Raw genomic sequence first — 14214 nt, forward strand, 5'->3', positions numbered from 1 at the left:
CCACCAACCCCTCGGTTAAAGATAAGAGTCCATGGCATAAAAGAAGCTTGGGAACCCCTATGTTGGAGCAAAATACTAGACTTTGAAAAGGTTAAAAGGTTAATCCGTAATTTAATCATCTCTACATATACAGCACTAATCCCCAAAGTTACCAATCTGGCTGTCCTCATTAATCCTTCACAGATATCCTTTGAAAGAATTGCAGTTTGATCACAACCCACAACAACAGTCCCAGGTAGTCACTGTAATTCACTCTTCAGATAGACTTTTACTGCAGTAACTTAAACACATTAGCTTCAGCACAGCTCCAGATGAATGCAGGACAAGTACAGTTAAACTCACCTTGCTTTTAGTAAGGGCTGAGACACCCACTTCCTCAGTAATCGTCTTCCAAAAGCACTCTGGGTATGATCAAGGACCCAAAATAGGCTAGCTTTAGTTGTGCCAGTGGTCTGTCACGAAATTAACGTCAAGACATATTTTAAATTAGGGCAGTTCTTGTAAACATTTCCTCTGCACTGAGATTGTAATAACAATAATAGTTATAATAAAGAAGAATTCTAGCACCTCTCACATGGACCCCAAAGATCTTTCGAGTCCATGTCTCCATCTACAGCATAACAGCTGTGTGGCATCAACAGAACATTTTCAAATTTACCATGTATTATCAAAAATACAGAGTCTTCTAAACATTGGAAAAGAAATTCCTGCCTGAAGATGCCAGGACCAGGCAGAATAACAGATTGGAACAGACCGGATAAGTCAGAGGGCCTGTTTCTCTGCTATGACTCAAAGGGACAATGAGCCAACTCATGAACGCTACCCCACACTATCTTTGCTCTTTTTTTGCAATGCTTATTTAATTTCTCTAAAAGTTATTTTTCTTGCAGTAATTTATAGTATATTTTACACGTTGCCCTGCACTGCTGCCACAGAACAACATATTTTACCACATACGTCAGAGATAATAAACCTGATTCTGATAAATTGTAATGGCTCACAGACCAGGTGTTACTCATTGGCCAGGAACTGTCCACTTGAGTAGCTGAGATAAACAGAGCAAAATCGTTCCATCCGTGTGAGTTAATTACGACGCTGCGCCAGCATTTGGGATGTTACAATTACTTCTGCAGCACTTGCTGGTGGAAAATTTTGGCCCACCTGCTAACCACTGCAAATCTTCAATGTTGTCTGATGTCCTAATATCAGGATTTTTACATCACCAGTGTGCATGGAATCATAACCCCAGGAAGAGTGGTCAAAGAAAATTAGAATGGAAAAGAGCATTAACAAGGAGGGGAGGAGAAACACTAACTTCAGTTTGTGGTTGGATAATCAAAATTTAAAAAGCTTAAGTCCACTAATAAAATGAACTCCAACCCTCATCTAATTCAATACATCAACTTCAAAAGGAGCATGTGCTCCACCTCCAGACTGAAGTCACTGGCCTGTTCTTTCGATTTGCTGCCATTGAGGAAGAGGTTGTTGTCATGGCATCAGATCAGTAAGCCCTCTATCTCCTTCCTGTTCATTATTTGAGATACGGCTCACTATGGTGGTAACATCTGTACACTTCTGCTAGAGCAGAATCTGGCTGCACAGGGCTAGAGTAGGGGGCTAAAGATGCAACCTTGTGGAGCATCACTGTTGAGAATAATCATGACAGAAGTCTTAGAACATAGAACAGTACAGACTCGATGTTGTGCTGACTTCTGATCTACTTCAAAATCAATCTAACCCTTGTCCCACTTAACTCTCCATTTTCCTATCATCCATGAGCCTATGCGAAAAAGTAAGAACCCATAATCAAAATGTTTTGAGCGATGTTCACTGTTAACATTATATACCAATTTAGAAGTGTGTCTCTGATGTTTTGTCCTGTTGACTCCCTGGTCTTGGAGTTTGGTGAAGAATTTGCTTAGAAGTGAAGGCAGAGCCATAGCCAGTAATCAATACTCTGATAAAGGCAAACAGTGCTTCAGTTTCTGTTCCCTATCCTTTCTCATCTTGACAGCTCAAACCATACCTCTGATTTCCACTGCAATGGGTCTAAAACTCTGGAACTCCCAACCCAACAGAACTGTGGGAGCACCTGTCCCAGTCTGTGGTGCTTAAAGAAGGCAGCTCACCCTCCGCGACCTTGGGGCAAGTAGGGAAGGGCAATAAATACCAACATCGCCAGCAACGCACAAATCCCAAAACATGCAGAAATACAAACATGCATTAACACACATAAATGCAGGAGGAACCCAGCAGGTCAGGCAGCAACTATGGAGAGGAATAACCAGTTACCATTTTGGTCAATGCCCAATGCATCAACTGTTTATTGCTCTCCATAGATGCAGCCTGACGTGTTGAATTCCTCTGACATTTTATGTGTGTGTGTTTCTCTGGATTTCCAGCTTCTTCCGGAATCTCTTGTGTTTATAAACCTGCAATATGTCTTTTCACTTGACTCTTTCATCTTACCTGGTTTTGTAGAATTTCCAGGTTCTTTAAGGTTGTTGCACTGATTGACATCCAAGAGGACGCTTCAGAGAACTTACTCAGGTTACTAGTCCAAAAAAGAAATGCTCAGATTTTATTTCTTTACTGGATAATAAAAAAAACCCAAAATCATTCATCACCTACTCAGTTCTCAGGTTAAATCACTATTCCCTTTTGATTCATTAGAAAGTAGTTCAGAATTAATAAGGGTTAGTGTAACACTTTACAGAGCCAGCTGTAAGATTGGGATTCAATTCTCCCTCCTGCCCATTCTCCCCGTGACCATGTGAGTTTTTTCCAGAAGTTCGGGTTTCCTCTCTCATTCCAAAGACATAGGAATGGAACTTCCTCAGAGTGAAGGCTGGTGACCAGTCACGAGCCCAGGGATCCATGGTTGGTTGTCAATTATATTAATGATTAGGATGGGGATATAAGTGGCGTGGTTATTTAATTTGCAAATAGCAGCAGAATTAGTGGTACGGGGAACAGGAAAAAGTTATCTAAGATTACGATTTGGTGGGCCAAGAAGTGGCAGATGGAATTTAACTCTGACAAGCGTGAGTTGCTGCACTTTGGGAAGTTAAACCAGGGCAGGATTTGCACAACAAATGGCAGGGCTCTGGAGAGAGCTGTAGAACGGAGACACCTAGGGGTACAGGTACATAGTTCTCCAAAAGTGGAGACACACGTAGACAGGGTCGGGAAGTTTCAAAATTCAAAGTTCAAGGTAAATTTATGATCAAAGTACACACACGTCACCATGTACAACCCTGAGATTCACTTTCTTGCAGGCATTCACAGTAAATGTTAGAAACACAATAGAATCAAAGAAAGACCACATTCAACAGGGCAGACAAACAACCAAGGTGCAAAAGACAATAAACTGTGTAAACACAAAAAAAAGAAGAAAAAAATAATTAAATGATAAATTAAATAATGAATATGATAATTAGATAATTGCATCAATAATTAAACAAACAAATATCGAGAAGATGAGATGAAGGGTCCTTGAAAGTGAGTCCACAGGTTGCTGGACTCGAACAGTTCAGTGTGTGGTGTCTGGCACATCTGCCTTCGGTCAGGGACTTGAGTGCAGGGTTGGGACATCACACTGCAGCCGTACAAGATGCTGGCGAATCTGCCTTTGGAGTATTGTGCACAGTCCTGGTCACCCAGCGGTAGGAAGGGTATGCTTAATTAGGAAACGGTGCAGAAAAAATTCACAAGGATGTTACCAGGACTGTAGGGCTTGAGTTACAAGGAGAGGGTGGATAACTGGGGCATTTTTTCCCTGGGATGTAGGAGACTGAGGGTGACCTTACAGAGGTCTATAATATCATGAGGGGCACAGTCAAGGTGGGCTGATCAGTCTTGTTCTCCAGGTGGGGGAGTCTAAAACTTGCAGGCTTAGTTTTACATGAGAGGAGAAATTTTAAAGACAACCTGTGGGGGAGGTTTTTCCCAGCGAGGAGGTACCACATTTAAAAGATGGATAGGAAGGTATTAGAGCAGGGGTTTCCAATCTTTTTTATGCCATCGACCATTAATCGAGGGGTCCTAGGACCCTAGGGTTGGGAACCCCTATATTAGAGAGATAGGGGCCGAACAGAGGGAAATGGGACAATATCAGGTAGGCATCTTGATTAGCCTGGAGAAGATGGGTTGAAAGGCCTGATGTATGTTTGACTCTCAGATTCAGCAGTGCTAAAACGTGCATTGTGTTCGCCAAACAAAATTTTTCACGTGTCAGCTGGTCAGCCTCCACTGGCAACCAGAAGCACTTTCCGTTAATAAATTTTCCAAAAAGCGTTCTGGCTTGGCTGCCGTTTCCTCCTCAATATCCCCGAGGAGCGAAGATCAAATACAGGCCCACTCCCAGTAACCGAGGTGAGATCATCTATCTTGGGACCATTTCCTAGAAGGTTTCTGACACTGAGGCTTAGGAAGAATTTTCCTTCTGCTTATTTGCAAGCATCTGCAAATGCAGCCCAAATTCAGAAGTGCATGAGCATTGCTACAAAGCAAAACAGAAACTAAAACACACGATCACGTTCCCAAGCTCACCTCAGATTGTTTAGAACTCTCTCCAATTTGAATTCAGATAGATATTTGATGACGGCTCCCAAACAGGATACAACCGGCATCTCCAAATTTAATATCGTGGACAACTGTTGCGCTTCTGCAAAATAACAAGCATATCTCTGTAAGTGTGGCGTGATGAGAGTCAGGAAGGAAAGATCCGCTTCCAATATCACCGAACCTGATGAGGAAGCTCCAGCATCTAAAAGGCATTGTCTTTTTACTTCAGAGATATTCTTAACTGGAAAAACACCAGACATCCAAAGCAACGCAGCACAGAAAACGCTGGAGGAACTCAGCAGGTCAGGCAGCATCTATGGAAATGAATAAACAGTCGATGCTTCGGGCTGAGACCCTTCATCAGGCCTGGAAAGGAAGGGGCAAGGCGCCAGAATAAAAAGGTGGGGACAAGGGGAAGGAGAACTAGCTAGAAGGTGATCACTGAAGCCAGGTTGGTGGGAAAGGTAAAGGGCTGGAGAGGAAGGTATCGGATAAGAGAGTGGACCATGGGAGAAAGGGAAGAAGGAGGGGCAGCATGGGAGATGATAGGCAAGTGAGAAGAGGAGGTACATAAGGTGCCAGAGTGGGGAATAGAAAAAGAGGGAAGTGGGAGGGAAAAAAGTCTGAAAGGAGCAATCAGGTTAGAGGCTACCTGGACGGAATACAACCAATTTAATTTTAAACATCTCAACGATACAAGGAGCAGCTGTACTAGATTCAGATTCATTTATTCAAATTCATTTATCTATCACATGTACATTGAAACATACAGTGAAATGTGTCATTTACATAAACAAACAACACAACCGAAGGATGTGCTGGGGGCAGCCCGCAAGTTCACCGCACACTCCGATGGCAACATGGCATGTCCACCATGTTCAACAAAACACCAGCAGCAGCAACAACAGCAAAACAAGACCCTGCTGCTGTCCGACCAGTCCACCTACTCACACACACACTCCAACCCCAGGACAGGCCTCCTCCGGAGTTTTAGGCCCCAGACTTTCAAACATCAGGCCTCCCGTCCCTGGCCCGGACTTGCAGTGACAGATATCGGCCCTCCGACTTCCAGACACGCCGACAGAGGATCTTCAACTTTTCGGCCGCAGCCTCCTGGCTCACCAACTTTGGTCTTCCACCTTCAAGCTCCGGTACCGACCCCAGGACTTGGCGATAGTCCACATAAAAATACTGACCGAGCAGCAGGGCTGAGGTTATAATCAGATCAGCCCCAGCCTTTAGAAATGATGGACCAAGGGACAACATCTGCTCCTCGTTCACTTCCAGAGCCCTCCAGGGTTCAGAGTGACAGCCCTCTTTCACGGGGCAGAGACATCAGCTCTCTGATGTCTACACAGGGAAACAACGTGACAGAGTGAATCACCTTTCTTCCCTGGACATCAGCTATCTGATGAGATAGGGCTGAGACCCTTCATCAGGACTGGAAAGGAAGGGGGAAGATGCCAGAATAAAAAAGTGGGGACGAGGGGAAGGGGAACTAGCTAGAAGGTGATCATTGAAGCCACGTTGGTGGGAAAGGTAAAGGGCTGGAGAGGAAGGTATCGGATAAGAGAGGAGAGTGGCACAGGGAAACAACGTGACAGAGTGAATCACCTTTCTTCCCTGGACATCAGCTATCTAGGGAGCTAAAATACGACACCACACAGTACATCCTCCTGCACTTAACGTGGAACAGAACAGGATCTTCAGTCCAGAACGTTGTGCCAACCTTGTAACCTACTCGCAGATCAATCTAACCCCTCCCTCGTACAAAGCCCTCCATTTTTCTGTCTTCCATGTGCTACATCCAATTACCTCAGACACTTCAACCCAGGAACCAAACTAGTGAGCACCCTCGACACCGTCCCCACCTCCTCTGCGACACAGCCTCCTTCAAAACTCGACACAGTACATCAGGCACTCTCAATAGCACCCTGTGAAGTTGCGTTAAAACTTGGTTATTTTATACCTCATGCCCCTTGCTCCATTTTCTCTCCTAATTACTTGCTATCCCATAGAGCCAGGGGTACAGATGTGGCCACTGTGAATGAAGGAGCTTGTACTTGAGTCAGAAAAGACACATGTAGCTCCTTATCTAGGGAAGGATGTGCTGTCACTGGAGAGGGTTCACGAAAATGATTCTGTTATTGAATGGCTTGACATACGAAAAGCATTTGATGGCTCTGAGACTATTCACTGGAACTCAGAAGAACGAGGGGTGACCTCATTGAAACCTATCAAATGGTGAAAGGCCTCGATAGAGTGAATGCGGAGAGGATGTTTCTGAAGGTGGGAGAGCCTAAGACCAGAGGACACCACCTCAGAATAAGGGATGTCTTTTTAGAATGGAGATGAGGAGGAATTTCTATCACCAGAGAGTGGTGAATCTTGTGGAATTCTTTGCCATAAGCAACTGTGGAGGCCAAGTGATTAGGTATATTTAAGGCAGAGGTTGATAGATTCTTGATTGGTCAGGGCATGAAGGGATAGGAGGAGAAGGCAGGGGATTGGGGCTGAGAGGAAAATGGATCGGCCATGATGAAATGGTGGAGCAGACTCGATGGGCCAAATGGCCGAATTCTGCTTCCATATATTATGGTCTTTGAGGTACCTGTAGCCTCCCACTGTTTCTGAATTGAATCACAGAAACATAGAAACATAGAAAATAGGTGCAGGAGTAGGCCATTTGGCCCTTCGAGCCTGCACCGCCATTCAGTATGATCATGGCTGATCATCCTACTCAGAACCCTGTACCTGCTTTCTCCCCATACCCCCTGATCCCTTTAGCCACAACAGCCATATCTAACTCAAATATAGCCAATGAACCGGCCTCAACTGTTTCCCGTGGCAGAGAATTCCACAGATTCACCACCCTCTGTGTGAAGAAGTTTCTCCTCATCTCAGTCCTAAAAGGCTTCCCCTTTATCCTTAAACTGTGACCCCTCGTTCTGGACTTCCCCAACATCGGAAACAATCTTCCTGCATCTAGCCTGTCCAATCCCTTTAGAATTTTATACGTTTCAATAAGATCCCCCCTCAATCTTCTAAATTCCAGCGAGTATAAGCCCAGTCGATCCAGTCTTTCTTCATATGAAAGTTCTGCCATCCCAGGAATCAATCTGGTGAACCTTCTTTGTACTCCCTCTATGGCAAGAATGTCTTTCCTCAGATTAGGGGACCAAAACTGCACACAATATTCTAGGTGTGGTCTCACCGAGGCCTTGTACAACTGCAGTAGAACCTCCCTGCTCCTGTACTCGAATCCTCTTGCTATGAATGCGAACATACCATTTGCCTTTTTCACCGCCTGCTGTACCTGCATGCCCACTTTCAATGACTGGTGTACAATGACACCCAGGTCTCGTTGCACCTCCCCTTTTCCTAATCAGCCACCATTCAGATAATAATCTGTTTTCCTGTTCTTGCAACCAAAGTGGATAACCTCACATTTATCCACATTAAATTGCATCTGCCATGAATTTGCCCACTCACCTAATCTATCCAAGTCACCCTGCATCCTCTTAGCATCCTCCTCACAGCTAACACTGCTGCCCAGCTTCGTGTCATCCGCAAACTTGGAGATGCTGCATTTAATTCCCTCGTCTAAATCATTTATATTGTAAACAACTATCATCAACATTTATCACTTACAAGCTGCTGCATCCAACTCCCCGAGTCCTGATAAGCCCCCATTCTCCTACACTCCAGGTAGTAAAGCCCTAATCTCTTCAAGCTTTCCCTATAACTCAGGTCCTTAAGTCCTACCCATGTTCTTGTAAATTTTCTCTGCACTCTTTCAATCTTATTGATAACTTTCCCGTAGGTAGGTGGCCAAAACTTCACACAATACCCCAAATCAGACCTCATCAACATCTTACACAACTTCAATGTAACATCTCAGCTCCAGTAATCAGCACTCTGGTTTACGAGGGCCAATGTGCAGAAAGCCATCTTTACATCCCTATGTAAGCAACACCACTTTCAAGGAATTATGAATCTGAACTCCCAGATCTTTTGTTCACTGTGTTAGTGCAACACCTCACACTTGCCTGCATTAAGTTCCATCTGCCATTTTTCAGCTCATTTTTCCAGCTGGTCAAGATCCTACTGCAAGCTTTGATAGTCTTCCTCGTTGTCCACTAAGCTCCCAATCTTGGCATCATCTGCAAATCTGCTGACCCAGTTAACCACGTTATCATTCAGATGACAAACAACAACAGACCAAGCACCGATCCCTGCGGCACACCACTAGTCAAAGGCCTACAGACATAGAGGCAACCACTTCCTACCACTCTCTGGCTTCTCCTGTGAAGCCAATATCCAATAATCATCTGTCCTAGGTTTTTATGCTCATGGGACTCCTCACTGCAAGGCCAGAAAAAACAACTCTACCTGTGACGGCAAGTTCAGAATCAGAATCAGACTTTAATCGCCAAGTACCTATGCACATACAAGGAATTTACTTCCGGCAGATGTTGTCTCTCTGCTCATAACAATAATAATGATAAATATAAATGAAAATATAAATTGTACATACAGGTAGTGCAATCCAAGTAATAGTTAGCTGACAGTTAACCGGCAGTTAACTGTTCAGCAAAGTGACCGCAGTAGGGAAAAAACTTCTCCAGTGCCTATTAGTCTTAGTCTGGAGGGATCTGAAGTGCCTACCAGACAGAAGCAGATCAAACAGTCCGTGGGCAGGATGGGAGGATGGGAGGAGTTCAAGGAATTACAGATTGTATTCCAGTCTGGTCATGTGTAGATCACCAGGGAAGAATTACAGCTTTGTAAACCGGATGTGCTTCAACAACAACCCAGTAGTATCACTGTCAATGTTACAGGCACTTTTCTTCAAGAAAAATTCTGATTTGTTCATTGGCTATGGCAGGATTCAAACTCATACTGGGAGATGCTGACACTTAACCACAATGAGACCACAGCAAGACCCTACCTGACACACCTGAAGCTCCAGGTGAATAAAACTCTGTGGTGACTTGGAACGCGTTTGAATACTCAAAATGGAAACTGTCCATCCGCTCCACACGAATCCTGTCATCACGCAGGCTGCAAGGAAGGAAAATGGGTAGGCATCATCTTTTAAAATCAATTACACAATTTATAAAATACCCGTTTGCAGGAAGGAGCAAAAAGCTATCAGAAACATTAAACATCCTCACCAACTGTGCGAAGTAATTCTGAGGTAAGTAATAGAGAATTCAAAAGTCATAGAGCACTACAGAACAGAAACAGGCCCTTTGACCCATCTGGTCTGTGATCAAATATTATTCTGCCTAGACCCATCAACGTGCACCCCCGGTGCACAGCACTCCAAACATACTTATCCAAACTTCTCTTAAATGTGCAATCGAACCTTACGCTGGCAGCTCGCAATATTAAACCCGATTTTGGTTCTGATTCATTATCAGCACCTGGTATTAAATCTATTTGAATACTAAAAGCCAATCTTTAATTCAATAAATACACTCAATACTGCCGGTAAAATCTGAACTCAAACATTGCCATAGTTTTGGTCAAATCCAGCTCGTTAACAGTCCATGCGCGCAAATGAAACAGTCCGTAGGGCAGCAGGTATCCGAAAGTGGGCTTTGCCAGGAAAAGCTTTCCAAAATAAGAGACGTGCAATAACAATTCGCCACTTGTGAAAAACCATCATTACCACTGAAGGATTATTTCATACAGTATAATGGGCCTATTTAAAATAAAAAGCATTTATAAAGTGATACCATGCCGAAATATTTCAGAATAGTGTCCTGTGCTTTCAACCTCGCATTCATTCAGAATGAAAGCCACAAGTTGCACTGAAATAACAGGAGAGGATGAAATGTTCAAATTTAATTACGGGCTGGATCGTCAATCAGTTCGGAAATTGCCCTTTACTGTGTCCTTGTACCATAGTATTGTATCATTTCCCAACTACCTGAATGACATATACACCAGAAAGCAAAGGCAGCTCTCGGCTAATTAGCAGTGTTCAGAAAAGGTCAAGATCCGAAGTGAAATCTTGCAGCTTCAGTAACTAATAGGGCACAATATATTTGGAAAGTTAAGGCTGGTTTTCTAATTGTATTTGTTGTGTTGCCAGTGATCGCTGAAAGTTAGGCAGAGTAACTGAATTTTTAAATTTTCTTTTAAAGACTGAGAAGAGCTGAAAAATTATACCAGTGCCACAATATCACCTTAAAGTAACAATATTAGAATCGGATTTAAGATCACTGGTATATGTCAAGAATTTGCTGTTTTGTGGCAGCAGTATATTATAATACATAATAATAAAAACTATAAATTATAAGAAATACAAATTTAAAAATAAACAAGTAATGCAAAAAGAGCAAAAGTAGGGAAAAAAGTGAGGTAGTGTACATGGGTTCATTGTCAATTCAGAAATCCGATGGTGGAGGGGAGAAACTGTTCCTAAAACCTTGAGCAAGTGTCATCAGGCTCCTGAGATTGTGGCTTGGACTCAGCTGGGTTATATATTTTTTAAGTTCACCGGGGTTGTTTTGGTGACGGAGCGAAGAGCTAGGGGTCAGGTTGGGGTTCAGGGACTAGGATGTGGAGGAGTTAGAGATCAGGTCTCCGCTCTTCATTACCTTTGTATGTGTGACAAAGGACATCTACTGTCCAGGCCTCTGCTCAACACTTGAAGGCGAGTGCAGTGGAAACAGTGAGGTGTAGTACGTTGAGTGTGTGTGTTCAGGGTACTGCACCTCCTCCTTGATGGTACCAATAAGAAGAGAGTATGTCCTGGGTGATGGGACCAAGCTTGCATCCAGTACAGAGTTTCTTCAAACATATTTGTGAAAACCAACCAGAATCACAGCTACCAAAGGCACCAGAACAGAAAGACATCATCTTCCAAAATTATCTGCAAGATGAGAAAATTTGCAGATGCTGGAAATCCAAGCAAAACACACAAAATTCAGGAGGAACTCAGCAGGCCAGGAAGCATCTATGGAAAAGAGTAAACAGTTGACATTTCCGGCTCAGACCCTTCGTCAGGACTGGAAATAAAAAGACGAGAAGTTAGAGCAAGAAGGTGGGGGGAGAGGAGGAAGTAGTACAAGGTGGTAGGTGATGGGTGAAACTGGCAGAGAGGGAGGGGTGAAGTAAAGATCTGGGAAGCTGATAGGTGAATGAGATAAAGGGCTAGGTTTTGTTCTAAAGGTTCACTCTTCAATATTGAGGCTGTGTCCTCTAGTTCTGGTACCCTCACCATAGGAAACATCCTCTCCACATCCACCTTATCTAGTCCTTTCAACATTCGGTAGATTTCAATGAGATCCTCCCGCATTCTTCTAAATTCCAGTGAGTACAAGCCCAAAGCTGCCAAATACTCCTCATATGTTAACCCCTTCATTCCCAGAATCATCCTTGTGAACCTCCTCTGGACTCTCTCCAATGACAACACATCCCTCCTGAGATAGGGGGCCCAAAACTGTTGATAATACTCCAAGTGCCACCTGATAAGTGCCTTATAAAGCCTCAGTGTTGTCTCCTTGTTTTTATATTCTATTACCCCTGAAATAAATGCCAAGTTCATTTGGCTTCTTTACCACAGACTCAACCTGCAAATTAACCTTCCGGGTGTCTTACACGAGGACTGCTAAGTCCCTCTGCACCTGTGATGTTTGAATTTCCTTCCCATGTAGGTAATAGTCTGCACTATTGTTCCTTTTACCAAAATGCATCATCATACATTTCCCAACACTGTATTCCATCTGCCACTTTTTTGCTCAGTCTTCCAATTTGTCTAAGTTAGTCTTTCTCAACATATTTGCTCTGTAGGAACACTTGAAGTAATTTTCAGGTCTCAGGGGACCCCTGCATAAAAAAATATTACATCTACAGCTCCCGGTATGTTAGAGTAATCAGTAAGTTGTAGATATAATAATCCAAAAATAATTGTCAATGCTCTTGTGACTACAGAATGGATTCTTAGCCAACCTTTCTTTAAAAAAAAGATCATGAAGCTCAGCTTACTTTTCTTGAAATTAATCTCTTTCTTTCCCTTTCATAAATTTTAAAAACTCAAAAGGCAAACATAATAAATTTCAGTTTTCAATAAAACTTGAGACTTTCTGATATCCTTCCTCACTCAAGCCCAAGCTGCAGTGGAAACATTTCAAGATTTCCTTTCGCAACATGATTTTTCCAAAGATACAGTTTCCTTTCAAATCCAAGGATCCTGTCTCTTGTAGTCCAAATCATTTTCTCCAGGGCCTTGCAGAGGTTTGTTCAACTGGTTCATATGATGAAAAATGTCTGTTAAGCAGGCTAGTTTCTGCAGCCATTCTTCATCTTCAAAGCACTCAGCAAAATCTGGCCTACTGTTTTCTTGAAAGTGCTCCTGAAATTCACCTTTCAGCTCAAACACCCTACTGAGATCTCTTCCTCTGCCAAGCCACCGGATTTCTGTTTGGAGCAGGAGATTTGTGTTCTCTTTGTCCAGGCTTTCACACGGTCTTTTTTTCAACATTCTCGAGTGAACAGGTCTTTTTATTTAATAAAATTAACCATTTTTGTAGCATCATCCAGAACTTTTTCTAATTCCATCTCCAAGAGTTTTTGACATCAGCACCTCTCTATGGAAGCAGCGTGTTGTGACAAATTCAAGATTTTCTTTTTCTTTTAAATAAGAGAAACAAAACCTCTCATGAAGCCAGCCATTGACGGGACACCATCAGTACAGAGGCCAATACAGTTCCTCCCAGATATGAAGACAAAACTTTAAATATATATTGCTTTTGCTTGTTTTGGGAAGCTCTTTGCAACAGAAAAAGTTTTCTTGAACTTCACCATCATTTACAAATCTTACAAACGCTACATGACATTTATTGGTGAAACCTGTTGACTCATTAACCTGGATTGAGAAGCTGTTGTTTTTTGGTTTATCACACAAAACCTCTTCAGCATCATGTGACATGTCATCAATACATTGACTATCGCACTGTTTGAGAGTGAAACCTTCTCAATTTCTCGTACTGCATCTTGTCCTAATACAGGGGTTAATGAGAGACAAGAGCGAATGGCATAATAAATAATTAAATAAGAAGACTGCAAAAAAAAACAAAGACTTCACAATACAATTCACTTCGAACCATCACGATCACCTTCTGCAACGTTTACAACAGCAGCAAAGCAGCAGGCCAGCAGCTGAGTCGCAGTGCGTAAAATTTTCTTCTTTGGAATGAAAAGTTGCCTCCGGTTTTCTACTATACTGGTAGCTCCCATAAGTCAGTCAGTGGCACACAAGGAGAAGTTGGGGGAGAAAATTCAGGTGAGAGAGGCTGATGTCATAGCCCAGGTTGGGTGAGTCCTTTCCGTGCTCGGAAAACAACCTTCACGCTCCTCATCAACCTTCCGTCCTCTCCTCCGTGCAATACAGCGTTCAACGACCGTAAGCCTACCATCTTCTCCTCCATGCAACACAGCACTCACAAATTATCAAAGGCCTTCCCTATCTCATATCTAAAACTGAAAAAGAACCAGGTCCTACTGTGCACTGACTGCCATACTGGGCTGAGAGAACTCTAACGAGTTTGCTAACCGGGTTGCTCGGAAACTGCCCACCACTCAGAGCGCTAACTAACATCGGGCATTGTACAAAGTTCAATAATACTATGTTTT

General features: G+C 43.0%; 1 protein-coding gene across 1 annotated transcript in view; it reads right to left on the reverse strand.

The window, feature by feature from the left end:
- Positions 1–14214, reverse strand: part of msh3 (mutS homolog 3 (E. coli)) — a 237635-nt gene that overhangs the window by 166344 nt on the left and 57077 nt on the right. Inside the window, exons 9-12 of the mRNA XM_073067310.1 lie at positions 9518–9630; positions 4552–4666; positions 2470–2554; positions 343–452 (exon numbers count right to left, since the gene is read on the reverse strand). Coding sequence (XP_072923411.1) covers positions 343–452; positions 2470–2554; positions 4552–4666; positions 9518–9630 — 423 coding nt within the window. The remainder of the gene's footprint in view (positions 1–342; positions 453–2469; positions 2555–4551; positions 4667–9517; positions 9631–14214) is intronic.

This window comes from Hemitrygon akajei, chromosome 2 (genome assembly GCF_048418815.1).
Source record: "Hemitrygon akajei chromosome 2, sHemAka1.3, whole genome shotgun sequence".
Classification (NCBI taxonomy): Eukaryota; Metazoa; Chordata; class Chondrichthyes; order Myliobatiformes; family Dasyatidae; genus Hemitrygon; species Hemitrygon akajei.